The sequence below is a fragment of the Aethalodelphis obliquidens genome, unplaced genomic scaffold (genome assembly GCF_003676395.1).
Source record: "Aethalodelphis obliquidens isolate GAN/ISIS:26980383/991018 unplaced genomic scaffold, ASM367639v1 scaffold30, whole genome shotgun sequence".
NCBI lineage: Eukaryota > Metazoa > Chordata > Mammalia > Artiodactyla > Delphinidae > Aethalodelphis > Aethalodelphis obliquidens.
Window position 1 is genome coordinate 6,817,898 of NW_020837974.1, and position 21,766 is coordinate 6,839,663.

The window sequence follows — 21,766 nt, forward strand, 5'->3', positions numbered from 1 at the left end:
ATCCCGGGCAAGGTTGGGGGAAATAGGTCACAGTGGCTGGGCGGTGAGGTCACAGAGAGGTTTGTCTGACCCGGACTACATAGGGGAGGGGCCTAGGAGGCAAAGCGGCCCCAGAGGTTCCCCAAGCCCAGGCAGGGGGCATGGTGTGGGAAAGGCAGCAGGGACAAAGGCCAGGGAGCTGAGTACAAGGGGCCAAGGGGCCCAGAGATTTGAGGGCAGGAGCAGTGAGGGGGCAGTCAGGATGGTGAGGAGAAGCCAGAAACGAAAGCTGCAAAAAGTCACCGGGCTCTGCAGACCGGAGGTGGGGCTCAGGGTGAGGGGGCAGGGGGTGAAGCAAAGGCCGCAAGATGGCAGCCAGAGATCAGGGGAGGGGTTATGTGGAGAAGTTGGACAGGGAACAAGGCAGACAGGGAAGGGTAAACCCACGGACCTAGAGAGAAAGATGGGAGGATTTGACAGCCCAGAGCCCGCAAGGTAGTGGTTAATAAGTAGTTAACAGAAGGAAGAGGCATGACCCTCATGGAACCCCTGTGCACCCCCTTCTCCTTGGGTAGGTGAAGCGGAGCTGCGCTTCATGTGGCCCAGAGCCTGGGGGTGAAGAGAAGAAGGGGAGAGGAAACCCTATATCTATTCAGTTGTTCCCCCCAGAGCTGGTGAGTCCTTGGGGGGGCGGGTTGGTGCTGAGAATAAAGGACTGGGGGCTGCTGAGGGGCCTCCATGACCCCTGCTTTCCCCCTCCTGCCCCCACAGGTGGAGCACATCATTTCATTCCTCCCAGTCAGAGATGTAGTCTCTCTAGGTCAGACTTGCCACTACTTCCACGAAGTGTGCGACTCTGAGGGCGTGTGGAAACGCATCTGTCACCGGCTCAGTCCTCGACTTCGAGAGCAGGGCTCTGGGGTCCAGCCCTGGAAGAGAGCTGCGATTCTGAACTGTACACCTTCCCGGGAACCTCTAGTTCTCTCTGCTTCTGTCCTACCGTATTCTGGGATCCCTCCTACTCCATAAAATTGCCTAATGGGCCCCTTTCTCTGGAAGAAACTTGTTAGATTTAAACATACTCCAACAAGGACTTACTCCAAATCTCTAAAGCTGCTCTTGGACAGACATTGTCACCCAGAGCCCCCATTCCTAGCATCCCTGCCAAGTTGCCCACCATATTCAAGCTCTTCCATATCTTACCTTGAGACATCCTCCTCTCCCAAAACCTGGAGTTTTCCCTCCTCTAAACCAGGATTTTTCAACCTTGTCACTATTAAAACTTTGAGCCAAATAATTCTTTGCAGGGGTCAGGTGCAGTCCTTTGCATGGTAGGATGTTTAGCATCCTACCCTGGCCTCTACCCACTAGACGCCAGTAGCACCTCCCCCAGTTCTGACAGCCAATGTCCCCCGAGGGACAAAAATCACCCCCAGGTTGAGAAATATGCTCTAGTCCCCTCCCTTCCCAGGGAGCCCCTATCCAATAACTTCGTCTCACACAACGGAGATGAAGGGAGATGCAGATAGCAGATCCAGAGCTAGGGGTGTGGAAGGGTTACTGGCCTTTCCCAGTCATTCCTTTTCACACCTCTTTCTGCTTTTCTATGCATTCTTATATTTCCTTTGATGTCTCTGATGCAAGTTTGGACCAAAGAAGTGCTCACTTAGAAGCATGTGTGTGGCCCTGGGCTGAGGTGGGGCAGAGAACTTTAGTTCAGACATGGGGCATAATTTCAGATATCTTCTGAGCTTTCCACGTGCCCTTTGGAAGAGGTCTTTCCCCAGGCCTGGGGATGGAGAGGAGCTAAACACCCATCCATTGAGAAATCTAGCTTTCCCAAGCTCTGTTTCATCTCCCTTGTGCCTCCCCGACCCCTTAAACCTCCCTCTCCTTCCCTTCTGCAGACACGAAGGGCCTGTATTTCCAGGCATTTGGGGGCCGCCGCCGCTGTCTCAGCAAGAGTGTAGCCCCTGTGCTGGCCCATGGCTACCGCCGCTTCTTGCCCACCAAGGACCACATCTTCATTCTTGATTACATGGGGACCATCTTCTTCCTGAAAAATGCCCTGGTCTCCTCCACCCTTGGCCAGAAGCGGGCCTGCTGCTATGTTGTGTTGTGTCACGGAGCCAAGGATGTGAGTACCAGGACCCCAGCAGCTGAGACCCCACCTCTTTTCCGGGAACCCAGGACCCACACCAGTCCTGAGGTGGCATCCTTAGGACAGCCACCCTCCGATACCAGGAACTGGAAACCAAGTTTGCCTTTCCCAGCCCTGGACCCAAGTATCTCATCTCCCACCCCAGGATCCAGCTGCCCCAGCCTCATCCCACTGCAAGGCTGGAGATCCCGGACACCTTTGTCTTTTCCTACAGTTTGCCTCGGACCCGAGAGGTGACACAATTTACCGTAAATACCTCTATGTGTTGGCCACTCGGGAGCAGCCGGGAGTGGTGGACACAGCCCACAGCCAGTCCTGCGACTGTGTCGAGGTCTACCTGCAGTCCAGCGGGCAGCGGGTCTTCAAGATCACCTTCCACCGCGCCATGAGCTTCAAACAGATGGTGCTGGTTGGTCTGGAGACCCAGCGGACCCTGCTGCTCCTCACAGGTGAGGCTTAGAGCAGTGGTTTGCAAACTGTTTCCTGCAGCTTCTTCAGGACCCCTGCAGTGGAAGCTTTGGACCGCCAGGGAATTCCCTGCTTCTGAACTTCTTAATGCTAGGCAGGGCCCTGAACCCCCAGACATCATTCTTCCCAACACTCAAATTGGATTCCGCCAAATCCAGCTGCTCGGTTTTCTCTGCACTCATCCCTCCCACTGAAGAGCCCCCCTGGTTGGTTTTCAGTGGTGAAGGCTGGAGGCTGGGATACTTGAGGTCACTGCCCCCTTATTTCATCTCTACCCTTTTCCTTCCAGCCCCACTCTAGGGCAGCAAATGTCTCATGCTGTATGGCTTAGGGAGTCTCTTGGGAGGTTAATGTGGTTATTGGAGGGTCCCCTCCCCCACACAATTGTCTGCCTCCCCGCCCCCTCCCCCAGAGGAAGGAAAGATCTACTCTTTGGTAGTGAATGAAGCCCAGCTGGACCAGCCACACTCCTATACAGGTCAGCTGACCTTGAGGAAGGTGTCCCATGACCTCCCTCACCTGTGTGTGGCCTGCATGGCTTCCAACCAGGGAAGTACTCTCTACATTACGGGTAAGAGCCACCTCCCTTCTTCTCCAGACCCCAGCCTTGGACAGACCTTCCAGATACAGAACCCTCCCTTATCCTTACTCCAGCTCTGTGGGGTACCCGTAGAGCATCCTAGTCAAAAGAGGTGTTTAAGCTCCCAGACATCATAGCTGGTGCATTTCTAGTGGGTGTGAGACTCCCCAGATCTTACATCTTTCATCCCAAGTAGGGCCTGATCCCTAGGAAATGGGTGCCCAGAGCTGCTGAGCTGAGGGCTCCAAACCCCCCAGACCAGGGGCGAGTGTATTTTGAGGTGCATACCCCAGGGGTGTATCGTGATCTCTTTGGAACCCTTGAAGCCTTTGACCCCACATACCAGCAGATGCCGCTTCCGGTCTCACTGCCTGCCAAGGTAGGATCCTGGGGTGGGGGGTTGGGGGCAGACCAGTGGGGGCGGGGCCTTAGGGGGCCCGCAAGGTACTGAAGGTCTGAAACAGGAGCAGGAATCAAATGATTGATCAGCGAGGGACAAGGGACCCAGGGAGAGGGGTGACCTAGAGGGCAAGACCAAAAGCGATCAGCTGTGTGTGGCAGGTTAGCAGTTGTGAGATACTGGAGCTCAGAGTTCCCCTGGAGACGACTGAAGGCCCACTTCTCCTTTCTACCTTACCTCCTAGGTCCTATTCTGTGCTCTTGGCTACAATCACCTTGGCCTGGTGGATGAATTTGGCCGAATCTTTATGCAGGGAAGTAACAGATATGGGCAGCTGGGAACCGGGGACAAAATGGACCGAGGGGAACCCACACAGGTGAGATTGCTTCCCAGCTACTCTCATTTTGCCCCTCTTCCTCTAATTCCCTGACTCCTGGATCTCTCCACATCTCTACTTTCCATAGAATCCACTTTCTACTCCCTAGGATGTTAAGCCAACCAGTTTGTAACGCCTGTGCTACTGCATCTCACCCGGGGTTGGCACCACGAGGTGCATTCTGTGTGGCTCATGCTACAAGTGCAGTAGGAGTTTAGTGAAGCAGGGAGACCTGGGTGGGCTGAAGTAACTCCAAGAGGTGAGATGTAAGCAGGGCCTAGTGGGTTAGATAGGATTCGGGTGGGTACAGGGAAAGGCATCCTATGTAATGGGGATGGGGACGAAGCTTGCACATCCCTGGGACGGTGGAAGGCCCGGCCTGACCAGAGCAGAGTGTGTTTTGGAACTCAGTAGCTACGAGGTGGTATAGGTGTTTGCGAGCCTACAGAAGTATCGATTTGGGAAAGAGCCGTTGCAGGTTCTGGAGCAGGAGAAGGCAACCCCCTGGATGATGGAGAACGGGTCACGTGGCCAGAGGGCACAGTGAGAGGCCCACCGGGAGGCTGCTGAATGACACCAGCATTTGAGACAGGGGACTGGGGCTGGTACAGTGGCAGCGGGAACAGAGAGGAATGGAGACATGAGGTGTAGTGAAAGAAAATGAACAGTCTCTGGAAACTGACTAGATATGAGGACAGTGGGGTAGGACAAAGGTGGCTCTGGCAATAGACATGGTAAACATGCCAGTGGGCGAGGAATGCTGGTTTGAGGAGAGAATGTGAATTTAGGCTTCTTCTGCAGTGAGAGTAAAACACTAAAGTAGAAATGTCTAGCTGGATTCCAAGTTGGAACAAGGTTGAAATGACAAAAGTAGAGGCAGAGGGGCAAAGCTGGGTGGCCGCCATGATTGTGGGTGGAGGGACTGAAAGAGTTGTCTCTGAGAGAGAGACACACCCTCAAATGCCACGTCTCACAGGCCACGGGCACAGAAAGTTTCACCCAGGAGGGGGTGGTGACAGTGATAGTGAAGGAATATGCTCCCTGACATGGAAGGATGGCTATACCATATTTTTCAGTGAAAAAAAAAAAAAAAATTCGTGAAATGGTTTACACAGCACAATCCCATCTTGGTTTAAAAATATACAACTTGCGTGTATATATTTGCTGAGGCAACAGTGAGGAAGAGTGTCCAGCAAGATGTTAATAGTGGGTGGTGGGGCTTCCAGTGATTTTTAAATGAATTTTTGCTTGCCAGTATTTTATAATTTTCCTGTAATGGCCGTGAAATTACTTATCTATGTCTTCAAAAGTAAAGCGCTCACAGTCTCGGGAGCAAGCGTGCAGGAGAGGCCCTGGGATTTGGCTGCTGGGAGGTCCAGTGCCTTTGGAGAGAAGTCGTAGTGTAGTGGGGAGTGGGGAGTCTCAGGCGAGACTGGCTGTGGTGAGACCAAGAATGTGGTCCACTTCAGACTGATCACGTAGCCAGTCCTACTGCCTAAAAGACAGAGGTAGGAAGCAGCAGAAATCAGGTGGAAATGTTTTTCCAAAAGAGTGGCCATTTTGAAAGATAAAGATATGACAGACTGAAAATGCTAGAGACGGAAGGAAGGACGCAGTGGGAGGCAGGCCCTTCCAGGGGCCTAACCTGGAACTACACAGGGACAGGGAGGAAGGCTCTTCCTCCCCCGAGGCTGGAAGGCAGAATGAGAGACTGGACAGGCCCAGGCCTGGGGGATGAGACCAGGGAGCAGATAGCAGGCCCTCGCCTCAGGCAAGAGGCCTGTTTTCCAGGGAACCGAGAGGAGGAACCAACAGCCGTGCTAGCGCCCCTGTGGTCAGACAGGCTGCAGGAGAACCAAGGAGGAGTGATAGCTGCCAGTCTGCAGTCGGCAGGGCGGACCTCGTTGGGGAGGGGGAGGGTACTCTGGGGCCCACCTCCTCCCTCCCCCTAGCTTCCCTAGGAGAAGCTGTCACCCTTCTCCAACCTGGCCCCTCCCCACGGTGCCTTGGTGTTCCCCACTTAGGGACCCTGCCCTGTGTTCTCAGGTACGTTATCTGCAGCGTCCCGTCGCCCTGTGGTGTGGCCTCAACCACTCCCTGGTGCTGAGCCAGCGCTCAGACTTCAGCAAGGAGCTGCTGGGCTGTGGATGTGGGGCCAGAGGCCGCCTGCCAGGCTGGCCTAGGGGAAGTGCCTCCTTCGTTAAGCTCCACATCAAGGTCAGAGCAGGGTCCAGGGAGCGGGCGTCCAGGGAGGGCCAGAGCAGTAGAGCCCACAGGACTGTAGCTGGGGCTCCCACAGGGACCCAGGGACCCCATCTTCCAGCACCACCCACCGCCCTTTCCTGCCACGTACCATGGCTCCTGGCTCTCTCCCTGAGCTGCCCCTGCTGGCCCGCTCCGACCTCACACAACCTTGGGGCTCAGCCAGCCAGCTCACTTGCTGGCTCAGGGCTGGTCTGAGCAGGACAAGCACAACAGCTGGGGCTTCCTGGGAACCCCTTCCCGGGGCCCCACTCAGCCACTCCCCCTCTGTCTCTCCTCCAAGGTCCCTTTGTATGCCAGCTCCCTCTGTCCTACCAGAGAGTGCCTCTACGTGCTGTCCGGCCATGACATCGAGCACCATCCCGCCTACCGGGACCTACCAGCCAGCAGGGTGGCGGGGACCCCCAAGCCCAGCCTGGGGGCCGCAGCAGCCCAGGACCCTGAGGGGGTGGCGGCGCAGGCCTGTGAGCCGTACCTCGGCCAGATCCACAGTTGCCCCACATTGCAGGAATGCATGGAAACGACGAAGGTGATCGTGGGCTGGATGCCCTTGATGGCTACACAGGAGGATTTCTTCTGGGAGACCCTGGACATGCTGCAGAGGGCTTTTGGAGGGGTTGGCCAAGGCCCCCCAACCCCTGACAGCTGACCCCCCTCTCCTGGTCTCACCCCTGGAGGGAGGGTCTGGCCCTGGGCCAGGGGCTAAGGAGAGGTGGAATGACAGCAATGAATGCTGCGCGTGGGGAGGGGGATGCAGTGGGCTAGGGCCTGCTAGACATGTCAGGGTGGGACTGTTTTGTAAAATGTTCAGGGAGCTGCCCAGGAGGGGCCCCCAACCTGACATGGACAAAAGATTTGATGGACAAATAGAATAAAAGGCTGATTGAGGCCCGGTTTGTAACCCTGGGGCCTGGGAGGAACGGGGGGGGGGGTGGGGGGGGGGGGGTGGGCAGGCAGAGTGGACGCAGCTCAGGCTGTCAGTTGCTGCAGAGCTGACAGCACCTGGATCCTTCAGCTTCCTTTTCCCTCCAACGCCAAGACCCGATGCCTACTTGGTTCCGTCACTTGGATCCTCCGTCCATCAGGCTGAGAAAGGCGCTTCCTCTGAGTTCAGGAAGCTTCCTACCCATTTCCCTTCATCCCTGTGAAGCCAACCCCCCCCCCCCCCCCCACCCCCCCGCTCTCCTCCTCCTGTTTCCCTTCCAGATCTGATCTCACATGTCCTTTCCCTTACTTTCTACTCCATCCTCCTCTTCCTCAATAAGGAAGACACTCCCTTTACCCACAGAGCATGCCTCCCTGCCCCCACCCATACCTCCAAATATTTGGGAGAGAAGATGGGTGAGCAGAATTCTTCCTCCGTGGCCTAGTCTGGCCCGGGTATGGAGAGGACAGTAGACATTTGAAGTGGAAAATAAACTGGAGCAGGGGGTGGTCAGGAAGTGGGTAAGTGATTAGAGGTTGGGAGTCCAGGGAAGGACTTCCTCTGGGTGCTGAGGAAGCAGGAATGGGGAGGATCACAGGTGGGCTGGAGAGTCCTCAGGAAGGACCCGAGGCTGTGTTGGAAGGATGCTCGGGCACTGGACAGAGTGGGCTTGCAGATGATGTTACTGGACTGCCTGGAATATGCTGAGAGTCTGATGCTCCCTCTGCCCTTCGTTGCTCCACCCCCGCTCCCACACTGGGTCAGTATTTATGTGTCCTGGACCTAGAGAGGCCCCTGGAATCGCCACTGTCCCGGCTCTTCTCTCCCTGTCCCGCCTTCCCCGCCGCCCGCCCCACTGGCCAGTCCCCACGCCCACACGCCCAAGGCTGCCTCATCTGGCACTGATTATCCCCGCTGCTGCTGCTGCCGCTGCCGCTGCCGCTGCCGCTGCTGCTACACTCAGCTGCTGCCTCTGTCTTGAGGACCCCAGTGCCTCTCCCTCGGGCCATGCTGCCTACTACCACAGCCTCCCTCTTGGGGCCCCTCCTCACTGCCTGGGCTCTGCTGCTGCCTTTCACCCAGGGCCAGAGCCCCAACTATACCAGGTAGGTCTCTCGGCACCTTCCAGATGGCTTGAGTTAACTTCAGGTCCCTGATTCCTGGGGGGCTATGCCTGTGGAGCTTGTAGATTCTTTTGCTAACACACCACCCGCGCAGATCTCCCACAGCCCTCACCCTTCTCTGGCCCCCAAGTCCTCCTTCCCTGCTGCAAGACCACTGTCTCCTGCGGTCACCACTGCTCCCCACTCCTCCACCCTCCGTCCTCTGCCCTCTAAGTCTCCCCACCTATCCAGACCCTTGGCCCCACCATGGAACCTGAGAGCACCAAGACCTTGAACTTGCCTGGTAGCTGTACATCTGGATTCCAGGAGGGAATCAGAGACTGGGGGGGGGAAGAGGGGGCTGCAAGTGGGAGACGTGGGAGTCAGTCACCGCAGTAGTTAGCTGGAGCCGGAGCAGGGCAAAGGTTGGGAGCGCAAGGCCCTGGCTGCTGCTTCTCCCTCATCTCCCCGCCCCCTCACCCCCCCACCTCGAGGCTGTGTCCACATCTGGAAGTAGTTAGGCCGCTCCAGGCCCTGACTGCCAGGCAGGGCGAGGGGGGGGAATGATGGAGGGGGGCCGAGGAGGATTCCGGGAATTCCTGCTGGGGTGGGGGTGGGAACTCTGAGGGGCTGGAGGGACAGCCAAGTTGCTGGTCCCACTTTTTCCTGATTCCCTGCTGGAGTATTTCCCACCCCAGTCCCAGCCCCGCTGGCTGAGGCCGCCTCGAATCCTTTGGGCCTCCCTTCCTCATCCCGCTGGCTGCCCTTCTTGGCGCCCCCATGCTCATAGCCCTACCCCAGTCCCTGCACTACTCCCCCACTCAGGCCTGACCTCTCTTCTGTTCTGCAGACCTGTGTTCCTGTGTGGAGGGGATGTGACTGGGGAGTCGGGTTACCTGGCAAGCGAGGGTTTCCCTAACCTCTACCCCGCCAATAAGGAGTGCGTCTGGACGATAACGGTGAGAAGGCCCCTTTGGCCGCCGTCCCCTTGTCCAAGTCTCCCCGAGGCCTGGGTCCAGGCAGCCAGAGGCCAGACTGCTAAGGGAACCCCCCTCCTGGCAAGCACCGCCGCTTCTCCCTGGGGAAGTCCCAGCCCCCTCCCCTCTGGTCACTGACAGCATCAGTGCCCACAGTAACACGTGGCAAGCATCCTCACACCTTAACTCAGAGCCTGCTTCTCCATTCCCACCTTCATCCCCATCCCCTCTGGTCTCTCCACAGACCTCAGGTCTTGTCCCCTGCACAAGCCACAAGCCCTCTGCTCTGCACCCTGATGGGGTCCCCTCTGCTTCAGGCCCAGTTTCTGTAGGAAATGCTTGGGGAAAAAGAGTCCCCTCTGCCTGGTTGTGTCCGGCCTGACTTTGCAGGTCCCCGACCCTGTCCCCACCATCAGGTCCCTGAGGGCCAGACTGTGTCCCTCTCCTTCCGAGTCTTTGACCTGGAGCTGCACCCATCCTGCCGTTATGACGCTCTGGAGGTCTTTGCCGGGCCTGGAACCTCAGGCCAGCGGCTCGGACGCTTCTGCGGGACCTTCCGGCCAGCGCCCTTAGTCGCCCCCGGCAACCAGGTGACCCTGAGGATGACATCGGACGAGGGCACGGGAGGACGAGGCTTCCTGCTCTGGTACAGCGGGCGGGCCACCTCAGGCACTGGTGAGACCTCCCTCACCTCCGCTGTCCCCCTCTCCTGGCCCCGCCCCCGGCGCAGGCCCCACCCCAGCCTTAACCTCCACCCCAAGAGCCTGGGACCCCCATTATCTCCCTTACCCTTTTTCCTCACTAACCGCCCCTTCAGTCCCTCCTCCCCGTCTTCTCTCCCCTCCTTCCCGCTCCCACCACCCCCTCTTCCAGGCCCCCGCCCAGGCGCGAGGCGGAAATGGGTCACCGACCCGCGGGTGGAATGGGCGGCCTGGGGTTACTGGGACGGTGAGTAACTGCCCGCCCCCGTCCGCAATCGGGCTCCCTCAGACGGGCGCGAGGGGGCACCCCCGGGCTGGGGGACTAGGTTCCCCCGACCCGGAGCCCCCTACACCCAGCCCGGGGGCTCCCGATTGCGGTCCCATCACCTCCTCCTGGCGGCAGAAGTCTCCCCTAAAATGTTTAAGGAGGGACCTCCCCAAAGGAGCCTCGGGGCTGTGCCCCAATTTGAGGGCACCCTCACAACATGGGGACTCTCCAGCTGCGACGGGGACTTTTCTGCCGGGCCGGGGAGATGGGATCTTCCAGGGGAAGAGGAGCGATGTGGCCTCGCGATGTGGCTTCGCGATGTGGCTTCGCGATGTGGCCTCGGGTCAGGGGGAGGGGCAAGAAGGGAGCGTGTCCAGTCAATTCCTCCTCCCCCTACCACCGCCCGCCTGGGTGCCCGGCGGTCCAAGACTTACCCCCCCGCGGTCCAAGACCTCCCGGAGCCCCGCTCCTCCGAGCCCCATCTCTGCTAACCTACCCCCCTTCTTCCTCCCTCTCTTCTCGCCCCATCATCCCGAGACCCAGACATCTGAGCTTTCTGCACGGGCTCCCAGCCTAGAGTTCTCCTCCAGCTGACCGAGGGTCTCCACCGCCCCCCACCCCCACTCCTCTCTCCCCTCCCCAGAGCACCAATTTTGCGGGGGGCGGCTGGAGAAGGCCCAGGGAACCCTGACCACGCCCAACTGGCCCGAGTCCGATTACCCCCCGGGCATCAGCTGTTCCTGGCACATCATCGCGCCCCCGGACCAGGTACTGACCCCCTGCCCGGGCTGCCCTCGGGGACCCAGGCGGCGTCCTCCAGTATGCAGCCTGCAAAGATTTATTGAACATCTACAATGTCCCGAGCACTGAGCTTGCATGGTGGGCAGCAAAAACAGACCCAGACCTGCTTGCACCCAAACAAAAAATGTCAAATTACGACTGTGACGAATCTTACGAGAGCGAGGTACCCGATGCTGATATATAAACTGATTTGTGCGTGTGTGTGTGGGGGGGTGTGGGTGTGTGTGTAGTGGTGGTGGAGGTGGATTCTGGGTCTGTTCCTTGAGAATGAGCCAGGACTTGACCTTGCGGACTACGGCGACCGAGGCCACTGCAGGGCCCCCGTGGATGTGTGTGTTCCTCCGAGCTGTGGTGTGAATGCATTAAAAGGGGGGCTGGAGGGCACGCGGGAGGTGAGCGAGGAGGCCGCGGCGAGCGTCCCGGAGGCGGCGGCCGGGCGGAGGAGGTGAGAGGTGAGAGCTCCGCTCCCTCGGCTGCCCGGGGTCCCACCGCGCAGCCTCCGCCTCTGCCCCGCCGCCAGGTGATCTCACTGACCTTCGGGAAGTTTGACCTGGAGCCCGACTCCTACTGCCGCTACGATTCGGTCAGCGTGTTCAACGGCGCCGTGAGCGACGACGCCAAGCGGCTGGGGAAGTTCTGCGGCGACACAGCCCCGGGGTGAGGGGGCGGCACCTGGGTGGGTGACGGCGTCCGGGAGTCTCCGCCGCGCCTGGTGCGGGAGCGGGGGGACAGCGCTGCTGGTGGGAGGGGCGGGGCTGAGCTGAAGCCGCAGGAGGCGAACCTGCCGGCCCCAAACGGGTGGGCGGAGCGGGTAGCGGCCCAGGCAGAAGACGAGGCTTGACGCCAGGCCTGGGGTCCGTGGATGGAGAGGCGAGAGGGGCTTGCGAAATCGGGAAGCTAACGCAGACAACCGAGGGGCAGAGGTGAAAAGGCCGCCGGCCTGGGTAGGGGGCAGGATGCGCTGCCCACCTGACACCTCCCCCAATGCCCCGCGCCCGCAGTCCCATCTCCTCCGAAGGGAACGAGCTCCTCGTCCAGTTCGTCTCGGACCTCAGCGTCACGGCCGACGGCTTCTCGGCCTCCTACAGGACCCTGCCGCGGGGCGCCACCGAAGGAGGGCCAGGCCCGGGCCCCAAGCCCGGAGTCGGGCCCAAAGTCAAGCCCGAAGTCCCACCTGAGGAGAAACCGAAGGCCGCGCCTAAGGCAGAGGCAACTCCGGTGGGCCCCGGTGAGTCTGGGAAGGCAGAGGAAGCGGCCGCAGGCTGGAGGGAGTTGTATCCGAGTTCCTTCCTGCGCTCATTCATTCATTCAATACAGCACCCACGGGTGCCGCCTCCGTGCTAATGGCTGGTACTGGGTGCTGGGACACGAAGCTGGATAGAGCTCTGAACAAGTTCAAAGCAATGAGGCTTTTGTGGGAAAAGTGGTCCTTCCTACCTCCTGGGTAGGTTACCCTCCACAAACAGTGCCCCCCCTCCCCCCCCCCCACCAGATGCACCCAGTGTCTCCTGCCCAAAACAGTGCCGGCGGGCAGGCACCTTGCAGAGCCACTTCTGTAACAGCGACCTGGGTAAGCAGCCCCATCCCCCAGCTCTGCCCTTCCAGCTCCTCTAACCTCCCCTCCTGTCCCCAAAGCCCCCCTCCTTCTGGTTCCAGCCCTGCCCTGGCCTCCTGTCTCCTCACCTCTCCCTCTCTCTCCCACAGTGGTGACGGGAATGATGAAGTCCATGGTTCGGGGCCCAGGGGAGGGCCTCACAGTCACTGTCAGTCTCACTGGTGTTTACAAAACCGGAGGCCTGGACCTGCCCTCTCCCCCCACTGACACCTCCCTGAAGTTCTATGTGCCCTGCAAGCAGTGCCCCCCCATGAAGAAAGGTAACGGAGATGTGGGAAAATGTAGAGGGGGACTTAGCCTCATGAAAATGATGGAGGCAGTAGAATCTGAGGGACTGGGACGAGGGGGTACATCTATAAGGTCTCAGTTACACAAACTCTCAATCCCTTCCTCCTCTTCCCTAGGAATCAGTTATCTGCTGATGGGCCAGGTGGAAGAAAACAGAGGTCCGATCCTTCCTCCAGAGAGCTTCGTGGTTCTCTACCGGCCCACCCAGCACCAGATCCTCACCAACCTCAGCAAGAGGTGCCCTTCCAAGCCTGTTCAGGCTGCTGGATCCCAAGCCTGAGCCTAGGCCAGCCTCCGGACCCTGGCCCTAGGGACCCCTTTCTTATCCAAATAAATGTTTCTAGACTTGAGGAAGGGGTCACATGTCCATTTGTATGGTTTTGGTGCTCCTCTGGGGATTTGTTTTCATTCATTCATTAAACTCAACAGTTACTATACAGAAGAATGTAAGTCAAATCTTGTCACCCCTTTGCTCAAAATTCTCCCGTATGCTCAACACACACAGAAAATGCTCACTACATGGAGGTGATGGATATGTAAATTAGCTTGATTGTGCTGATCTTTTCACAATGTCTACAGATATCAAAACACCAAGTTGTACACCTTAAGTATATACAATTTTTATATGTCAAAGATATCTCAATAAAGCTGTTTAAAAAAAAAAGAAATTAAGGGAATTCCCTGGCAGTCCAGCACTTTCCCTGCTGAAGGCTGGGATTCAATCCCTGGTTGGGGAAATAAAATCCCGGCAAGCGGCCTGGGGAAGCCCAAAAAAAAAAAAAAAAAAAAAAAGGAATTAAAACAACTCTTCCATAGTTTCCCATCAGTCTCAGCATAAAATCCAAAGTCCTACTGTGGGCTCTAAGGCTCTAGGTGATCTGTGTCCTCCCTCCCACCTCATCTCATCTCTGAATATTGTCTCCCTTACAATCTCTTCCATCACACTGGCTCCTTGGCCATTTCTAGTACACACCTGCTTCCGGGCTTTGCCTTTGCTGTTCCCTCTATCCGGAATTCTCTACCACAGACATCTCGTGGCTCACTTCCTAACTTCAGTGAGATCTCAGCTCAGAAGTTCATCCTAGTCACCCATTCATTTGTGCATTCCAAATGGCAGGCACTGTTTTCGGTGCTGAAAATACAACAAAACTAAGTCGCTGCTCTTGTGGACAGGAGAGTAAATTCTACCAGAGCAGAGATAAACTAAAATAAACATGATGTCAAGTAGCTCTAGGAGTGCTCTGAAGAAAACAAAAGCATGATAAGAGGACAGGCAAAGGGAGATTCTACATTTGATAGGGTGCTTAGAGAAGGCTTTCGGGTAACTTTGTTTTGCTCCGCTGCTAACCAAATGCGTGAGATTCCTCACCTTGTCGAGGCTGTTTCCTCGTCTGTAAGGGGAGCTGAAGATTCTGAATACTAATTCCCTCTGCAAATATGAGTGATTTCAAATATGAGTTCCGTGCAGGAAGGAATCAAGATAAGTGCCCTGGGCTACGAACCGAGTCCAACTGGGAGCAACCGCCAACTCGTACTACAGAAAACGGCTTTCGTTGCTTTGGAAGCGTCTAGGAGAACCTGGGACTGAAGTGGAGAAAGAGGGCTCCCTTGTGGGATGTGATTCTAGTGATTTGGACGGCCTCAGAGTGGGGAGGAAGGAACAAAGCCTGACTCCCATCCTCGCCCGGGCCCCTCCCCCCGACCTCGCCGCCCGATTTATTCCAGGATTAGCGTTCTAGCCAGAGACGCTCGTAAAGTTTTACGTCACTGGGATCAAGCCAATCACCTCTTTAGGTGCACCAATCGGTGTATACTTAGAGCTGAAACGAGGCCGCCCTGGCCAATGACAGAGGTCGTACGGCGGAAGAGCAGAAACGGTCTGCCGGGAAGATGGCAGCCCTGGTCCGGCCACAGGTTGATTGGCAGGTGCTGTGACCAGAGGTGAGCTTCATAGCGTGAGCGGCCGTTCGGAGGCGGAAGCCCGAAGAAGCGCGGGCCCGAACTCAGGGGGGGATCGGAGGCACAGATACAGGTCTCGGGAGAGCAGGAGACGGAAAGGGCAACTCCGGAAGAGGGCGCGGAGGCCAGCGGAATTGGGCCGAAGAGAGGGGCGGGTGCCCTGGGAGGCCCGGAAGGGGCGGGGAGGGGCGGGGCTTATGGAGATCGGGAACTGGGGCTGAAGACTAGGGCCAGGGCTGGGAGCCGGGAGGGGCTGGGTTTACGGGGTGGGCGTGACCCTCGAGGTAGGGCTTGGGGGCGGGGCCTAAAGGGACCTGAGGCACAGCTGTGGAGAGGAAGGGTTTGGGGGGCCTGGGCCTGGCCTGCGGGGCCCTCATCTAGGGGGATTCCGAGGCGGCGGCGGCATCAGTCCAGGCCCTGCCCTACGATCTCATCCCGTTCCCTTTCGCCCCTCTCGCCCCTCGGCTTTATACTCCAGGCCCTGTCCCCTGAGCTCTGCCCTCGGATGTTCCACCGCCCAGAGCTTGCATGCGCCGTGGGGCGCCCCAGGACCAGGAGCTGGTGGGTCCGGGGGCTCCTGGGCGGGGGTCCCGGGGCGCCCCTCCTCCCTCGGGACCTGTTGTCCCGGTCCTCGTCTTTCCCCCGGATCTAGTATTCAGGGCGGACCAGCGGAGTGGATCTCGGCAGCTGCTGACCCTCTATAACCCCACGGGAGCAGCGCTTCGCTTCCGAGGTGATGGGGATGGGCGCTTCGTGCTAGGGATCTGGGGGCTGGCGGTAGAACACTGGGGAGCTGGGTGGGCTGGAGCAGTCAGATGAGTACGGTCGGATGTCCAGCCCTGGGGTAGAAGGCAGGGGGGACTCCATGGGCGGGGCTTGTGCAGGTTGTCTGAGGCAATAGTCGGTCTCTGTCTGTGTGCCTTTTCCCCTCAGTCCTGTGCACAGCACCTGCCAAATACACAGTGTTTGACGCGGAAGGATATGTGAAGCCTCAGTCCTGCATTGACATGTGAGTTGAGAGGGTGGGGAGGCTGATGGAAGCCAGGGGTCGCTGCCACCTTTCTCTGATTTACTGTGCCGTGGCTTAAGCCTCAGACCAGGTCCTCTTCCACCTGTTTACCCCACCCTCTGTCTGTGTCCCTAAGGGAAATTTTCCTGGGAGGGTGGGGCCTGGATCCTCTTGGATCACTGCCTCTCACTGCCCTTCAATGGGCCGCTCTCCTTTCTTGGGACCAGTGTGATTCGCCACGTGGCCCCCAATCCCAGCCACTATGACGTCCAGGACCGCTTCCGCATTGAGCTGTCTGAGGAGGGAACAGACGGCCGAGTGGTGGGGCGCAAGGACATCACCTCGGTTCTGAGGGCCCCAGCGTACCCCCTTGAGCTTCAGGGACAGCCTGACCCAACGCCGCACCCAGAGCCTCCTTCCTGGACAGCACCACCCACGGCTCAGCACTTCCCAGAGAGTGAGTTTAGGGATGGGAATTCTTGAGTTCTGTAAGGAGGAAGGACCTAGCATGACCCTAGAGATGAGCTCAGTTGGAGTTGAAGAGGTCTTCCGGTTCAGTACTTTTTTTTTTTTTTTTCTTTTGGCTGTGCCTGGTGGCTTGCGGGATCTTAGTTCCCCAACCAGGGATCAAATCCAGGGTCCTGGCAGTGAAAGAGTGGAGTCCTAACCACTGGACCGCCAGGGAATTCCCTTCCGTTTCAGTTTTCTGCTTTTTGGTGGAAACATTTCTAGAAATTGAGATTTTATATCAGGTTAGGGAAAAAGCAGACTTTGCAGTTTCCTTGGTTTCTGGCCTCCACTTAAAGAGAAAAATTCTTCCTTTAGCTCTGACTTCAGTACTTCCCATCATGTGTCAGCTCAGTTCAGTTCAGTAAGAAACCGGGGGCTTCCCTGGTGGCAGTGGTTGAGAATCCGCCTACCAATGCAGGGGCCACGGGTTCGATCCCTTATCTGGGGAGATTCCCACACGCCACGGAGCAACTAAGCCTGTGCGCCACAACTACTGAGCCTGTGCTCTAGAGCCCGGAACCACAGCTACTGAGCCCACGTGCCACAACTACTGAAGCGCGCGCACCTAGAGTCCGTGCTTCACAACAAGAGAAGCCACCGCAATGAGTAGCCCCCACTCACCGCAACTAGAGAAATCCCTCACGCAGCAACAAAGACCGGACGCAGCCAAAAATAAATAAATGCATTTATAAAAAATAAATAAATAATAAGAAACCGGGTTGAGCAATTATGTACCAAGTTGTGGGAGACAGAGGTCCCTGCCTGGCACACAGATACACAGGAGCCTGTAATCAAGGCAGAGTTGAGAGAAAACGAATGATGAGGGACCAGAGGGGAGAGGGTTTCCTGAGGCTTTGGGAACGAAGGCTCCAGGGAGGAGAGAACACTTCCAATGTCCAACAGAAAGTGGGTACACCTTCCATCTTCAGCCTCCTCCCTGAAGGGTGTTGGGCTGGGCAGGAGTGGAGGCTAGAGATCCTGATGGGCCTTGTTTCCCAGACCCCCTCCCGCACCTGGCCACCAGCTCCTTCCTCCTCTTCTTGCTGATGGGCACAGTCTCTGTGGCCTTCCTGCTGCTGCCACTCCAGGATGAACTTGGCAGCCAGCTGCCCCAAATCCTTCACGTCTCCCTGGGACAGAAGTTGGTGGCAGCCTACGTCTTGGGTGAGCACGGTGGTGGTAGGGGATCCGGGCCCAGAGAGAGGAGAGCGGGGGCTGGAAAGAGGGCGTACAGAGCTGGCGGGCTACACATAGGACCTTGCTCTTCCTCCCCTCTCCAGGCCTCCTGACCATGGTGTTCCTCCGGACCTGAGCTCCCTGCTCAACCTCCACGCCCCCTCCCCAGGCAGGGACGTGGACCTGGACGTGGACGTGAGACATTCACTGTGATGCTCATAACCTTGCCTCAACTCCTACTTCCTTCTTCCTGCCCGTCCCCTTCCCCCCAAAACCCAGGGGTTTGTATTCATTTTCCAAGCTGAATAAAATAAATTTGTAAAATTGAACTGAGAAATGTAAGGAACATGCCCCTTTCTTCCCACTTCTCTCCTCCAGTTCCTCCTACTCCCAGGGGACTTCGAGCATCAGGGAGCGAAGAGACCCAGTGAGGATTTAGAAGATCAGAGTCTTAGGCTTGGTTCTGCCCCGAAAAAAACTGTGTGACCTTGAGCAAGTCATTGAATTTCTCTGAGCTTCAGTTTCTGCCTCTAAAATGAGGGAATTGGGAAAGTTGATTCTTAAGATCCCCCTTAGCCCTATCCTCGGGATAGGATCCTGCCCCTAAGCCAACATGCCTTAAACTAAAAAGAAACAAACCCCGATACCACCTACTCCCACCTGCTAGAGAACTCAGGTCCCGCCATCTTGAGCCATCAGAGCCTCTTGCCAGGGTTGCCTGGGGGCTTCCCCCCCACCCCCACCCCCAGAATCCTCTTCTGCCTTTCTGTCCCTTTACCTGCTTTTATTTTGTCTCTTCCTTTGACCTCAACCCCTGTGGGTCAGAAACACCAAGGTCTCTGACAAGATGGGGACAGATGGCACTGCCTGCCATAACCTCAGCCTAACCAGGCAGGAGAAGTTAGGGCAAAGGAAAAGAATGGACTCCTTGAAAGGCAGGCTTCCAGCCCTCCTTCAGATGTAAGGTGAGAGGGGAGGAAAGGAAGAAGGGAAGCCAAAGACACTGGAAGTTTGTTGATTGGGAAGAAGAATTAGCAAGATAACGTTAAGACAGACTCAGTCTGTTATGCTGCTGGAAGGTTATCAGTTGTTCCAGCTTTACTTTGGGGGCCTTGGGAGCTGCCCCTCTGCCCTGGGGACCTTGCCCTTCCCACACCCAGAACTGGCCCCGGTGACATGTGAGCCTGATCCTGTGCAGAGAATGGCAGCCTGTGTCTAGGATGTGAGGGCTCTCCCCGCGGTCCAGCAAACCCCTCACAAAACCATCCACACTGGACTGTCTGTGCCCAGGACCCCAAAAGGCATCTGAAGTATCGCACATTAATGATCTTGTGGATATCTGCTAGGAAACGGCCTTGCTGCCAGCGGGATCAGGAGGCTTTCTGAGACAAAGCTATGAAGGGCAGCTATAGGGGTGGGAGGGGCTTGGGTCACAGACATTTTTTTTTTTTTTTCCGGTACGCGGGCCTCTCACTGTTGTGGCCTCTCCCGTTGCGGAGCACAGGCTCCGGACGCGCAGGCTCAGCGGCCATGGCTCACGGGCCCAGCTGCTCCGCGGCATGTGGCATCTTCCCGGACCGGGGCACGAACTCGTGTCCCCTGCATCGGGAGGCGGACTCTCAACCACTGCGCCACCAGGGAAGCCCCACAGACATTATTTTAAGTAAATTTCTTAGAAAACAATACTGAGCTGGCAGTAATTGGAGCGGGTGGGTGTTAGTTTCCTGTGGCTGCTATAACAGGTTATCACAAACTAGTGGCTTAAAACAACATAAATTAATTCTCTTATGGTTTTGGGGGTCCGAACTCCAAAATGAGTCTTCTGGGGATGAAATCAAGGTGTCAGCAGGGCTGGTTCCTGGAGGCACCTGGGGAGGATGTTCCCTTGACTTTTCGAGTTTCTAGAGACCATCTGCACTCCTTGGGTGGTGACCCCTTCCTCCATCTTTAAAGCCAAAGAGTGGAAATAACAAATGATCACTGTTTTAAGTCACTAAAAAAAAAAAAAAAAAAAAGCCAGGAGTGTAGCATCTTCAAATCTCTGACTCTAACCCTTTGCTTCTGTTGTCACATCTCCTTTGTCTATCTCTGATCCTCCTGCCTCCTTTAATAAGGACCCTGAGGACTTCCCTGGTGGCGCAGTGGTTAAGCATCCGCCTGCCAATGCAGTGGACACGGGTTCGAGCCCTGGTTCGGGAAGATCTCACATGCCGTGGAGCAAGTAAGCCCGTGCGCCACAACAACTGAGCCCACGTGACACAACTACTGGAGCCCATGCGCCTAGAGCCCGTGCTCCACAACAAAGAGAAGCCACCGCAATGAGGAGTCCGCGCACCGCAACAAAGAGTAGCCCCTGCTCGCCGCAACTAGAGAAAGCCTGTGCGCAGCAACGAAGACCCAACGCAACCCAAAATAAATAAATAAATAATAAAAATAAGGACCCTGGTGATTACGTTCCCCACCCCCACCCCCAGCATAATCACCCTGTGTCACTTTGCTAAGGCTGCCACAGACTTGGTGGCTTAAAAAACAGAAATTAGGGCTTCCCTGGTGGCGCAGTGGTTGAGAGTCCGCCTGCCGATGCAGGGGACACGGGTTCGTGCCCCGGACCGGGAGGATCCCACATGCCGCGGAGCGGCTGGGCCCGTGAGCCATGGCCGCTGAGCCTGTGCGTCCAGAGCCTGTGCTCCGCAACGGGAGAGGCCACAACAGCGAGAGGCCCGCGTACGGTAAAAACAAAAAAAACAAAAAAACCCCAGAAATTTATTTGATCACAGTTCTGGAGGCTAGTGTCCAAGACAAGCCGCCGACAGGTTTGGTTTTTCCTGAAGCCACTCTCCTCGACTTGCAGGTGGCACCCTTCTCACTCTGTCCTCACATGGTCTTTCTCCTGTGCACGCACATCCTTGGTGTCTCTCCGTGCATCCAATTTCCTCTTCTTATAAGGAGGTCAGTCAGATTGGATTAGGCCCATTCTGATGGCCTCATTTTAACTTAATCACTTCTTTTTTTTAATTTTGGCTGCGTTGGGTCTTTGTTGCTGCGCGTGGGCTTTCTCTAGTTGCGGCAAGCGGGGGCTACTCTTCGTTGCGGAGTGCGGGCTTCTCATTGCGGTGGCTTCTCTTGCTGCGGAGCACAGGCTCTAGGCGTGCAGACTTCAGTAGTTGCAGCATGCGGGCTCAGTAGTTGTGGCACGCAGGCCCTAGAGCACAAGGGCTTCAGTAGTTGTGGTGCGTGGGCTCAGTAGTTGTGGCTTGCAGGCTCTAGAGCACAGGCTAAGTAGTTGTGGCGCACAGGCTTAGTTGCTCCGCAGCACGTGCGATCTTCCTGGACCAGGGCTTGAACCCGTGTCCCCTGCATCAGCAGCCACTGAGCCACCAGGGAAGTCCTTTAATCACCTTTTTAGAGGCCCTATCTCCAAACACAAACACATTCTGAGGTACTAGAGGTTAGGGTTTCAACATATGAACTTGGGGGGAAACAATTCAGCCCCAAACACTCCCCATCTCAAGATCCCTGACTTAATCACCTCTGCAAAGCCCTTTTTGTCATGTAAGGTAACGTTCATTCACAGATTCTGGGTATTAGGATGTGGACATCTTTGTCCAGAACTTTATTCTGTCTACTACAGGGAACAAATGGACAAGGTGGAGAAGGGCTGAGAAACAACTTTGGGAAATTTGTTCTGGACAGTATGTCAGGGAAGTAAGGTGTCGAGGAGGCTTCTGACCCCTAGTCCAGGCTCCTGAGAACCCACCAAGTCCGACTCAGGGAGGTAAGGAGGAGGCAGTTTCATCTTGGAACCCAGGAGCATCCCAAGCCGTAAACTAAGAAGTCTTCACTTCCCAGCATCTGAGGAGCAGGCTAGGACCTCTCACGCCATACTGGGAGCAAGAGAGGACCAGGAGCCTGAGAGGCGGACCCTAGGATTTATGCAGCTGCCGGGAAGAACGAGGGCCATAGCCTCCTGAGACCATGATTAAAGGTAAGGTGGTGGCAGCAGCACCTGTAATTCCCTGCTCTCCTGCAGCTTCCACCTCAGTGGACAACAATTGGCCAAAGGGGACCCAAGAGGGGAGAGAGGTCCCAGGCTGGGCTAATATAATGGCTGTGTAATCAGTGCAGTCTCACAGGGCTCTGTGCTCCAAATGGGGCCCTGTGCTTAGGGGTTAGTGCCCTGCGGTCTCTATCTTGAAATTCTTAATGAT

At 56.7% G+C, this 21,766-nt stretch overlaps 3 protein-coding genes across 3 annotated transcripts; all 3 read left to right on the forward strand.

The window, feature by feature from the left end:
* On the forward strand, positions 1–7,915 carry FBXO24 (F-box protein 24). Its single transcript, XM_027125981.1, has 10 exons — positions 1–313; positions 555–653; positions 751–934; positions 1,887–2,116; positions 2,355–2,589; positions 3,021–3,179; positions 3,446–3,567; positions 3,833–3,964; positions 6,011–6,181; positions 6,510–7,915. The coding sequence occupies exons 1-10, from the start codon at positions 242–244 to the stop codon at positions 6,873–6,875; spliced, it is 1,770 nt and encodes a 589-aa protein (XP_026981782.1). The 5' UTR covers positions 1–241; the 3' UTR covers positions 6,876–7,915.
* Positions 7,916–8,038: 123 nt separating this feature from the next.
* On the forward strand, positions 8,039–13,254 carry PCOLCE (procollagen C-endopeptidase enhancer). Its single transcript, XM_027125979.1, has 9 exons — positions 8,039–8,257; positions 9,105–9,213; positions 9,648–9,906; positions 10,844–10,968; positions 11,522–11,658; positions 12,003–12,229; positions 12,494–12,571; positions 12,706–12,876; positions 13,021–13,254. The coding sequence occupies exons 1-9, from the start codon at positions 8,160–8,162 to the stop codon at positions 13,182–13,184; spliced, it is 1,368 nt and encodes a 455-aa protein (XP_026981780.1). The 5' UTR covers positions 8,039–8,159; the 3' UTR covers positions 13,185–13,254.
* A 1,503-nt stretch (positions 13,255–14,757) lies between these two features.
* Positions 14,758–17,895, forward strand: MOSPD3 (motile sperm domain containing 3). Its single transcript, XM_027125983.1, has 6 exons — positions 14,758–14,845; positions 15,342–15,596; positions 15,797–15,872; positions 16,100–16,329; positions 17,382–17,546; positions 17,663–17,895. Exons 2-6 carry the CDS (start codon positions 15,392–15,394, stop codon positions 17,692–17,694), a joined length of 708 nt encoding a protein of 235 aa, XP_026981784.1. The 5' UTR covers positions 14,758–14,845; positions 15,342–15,391; the 3' UTR covers positions 17,695–17,895.
* The last annotated feature ends 3,871 nt before the right edge of the window (positions 17,896–21,766 follow it).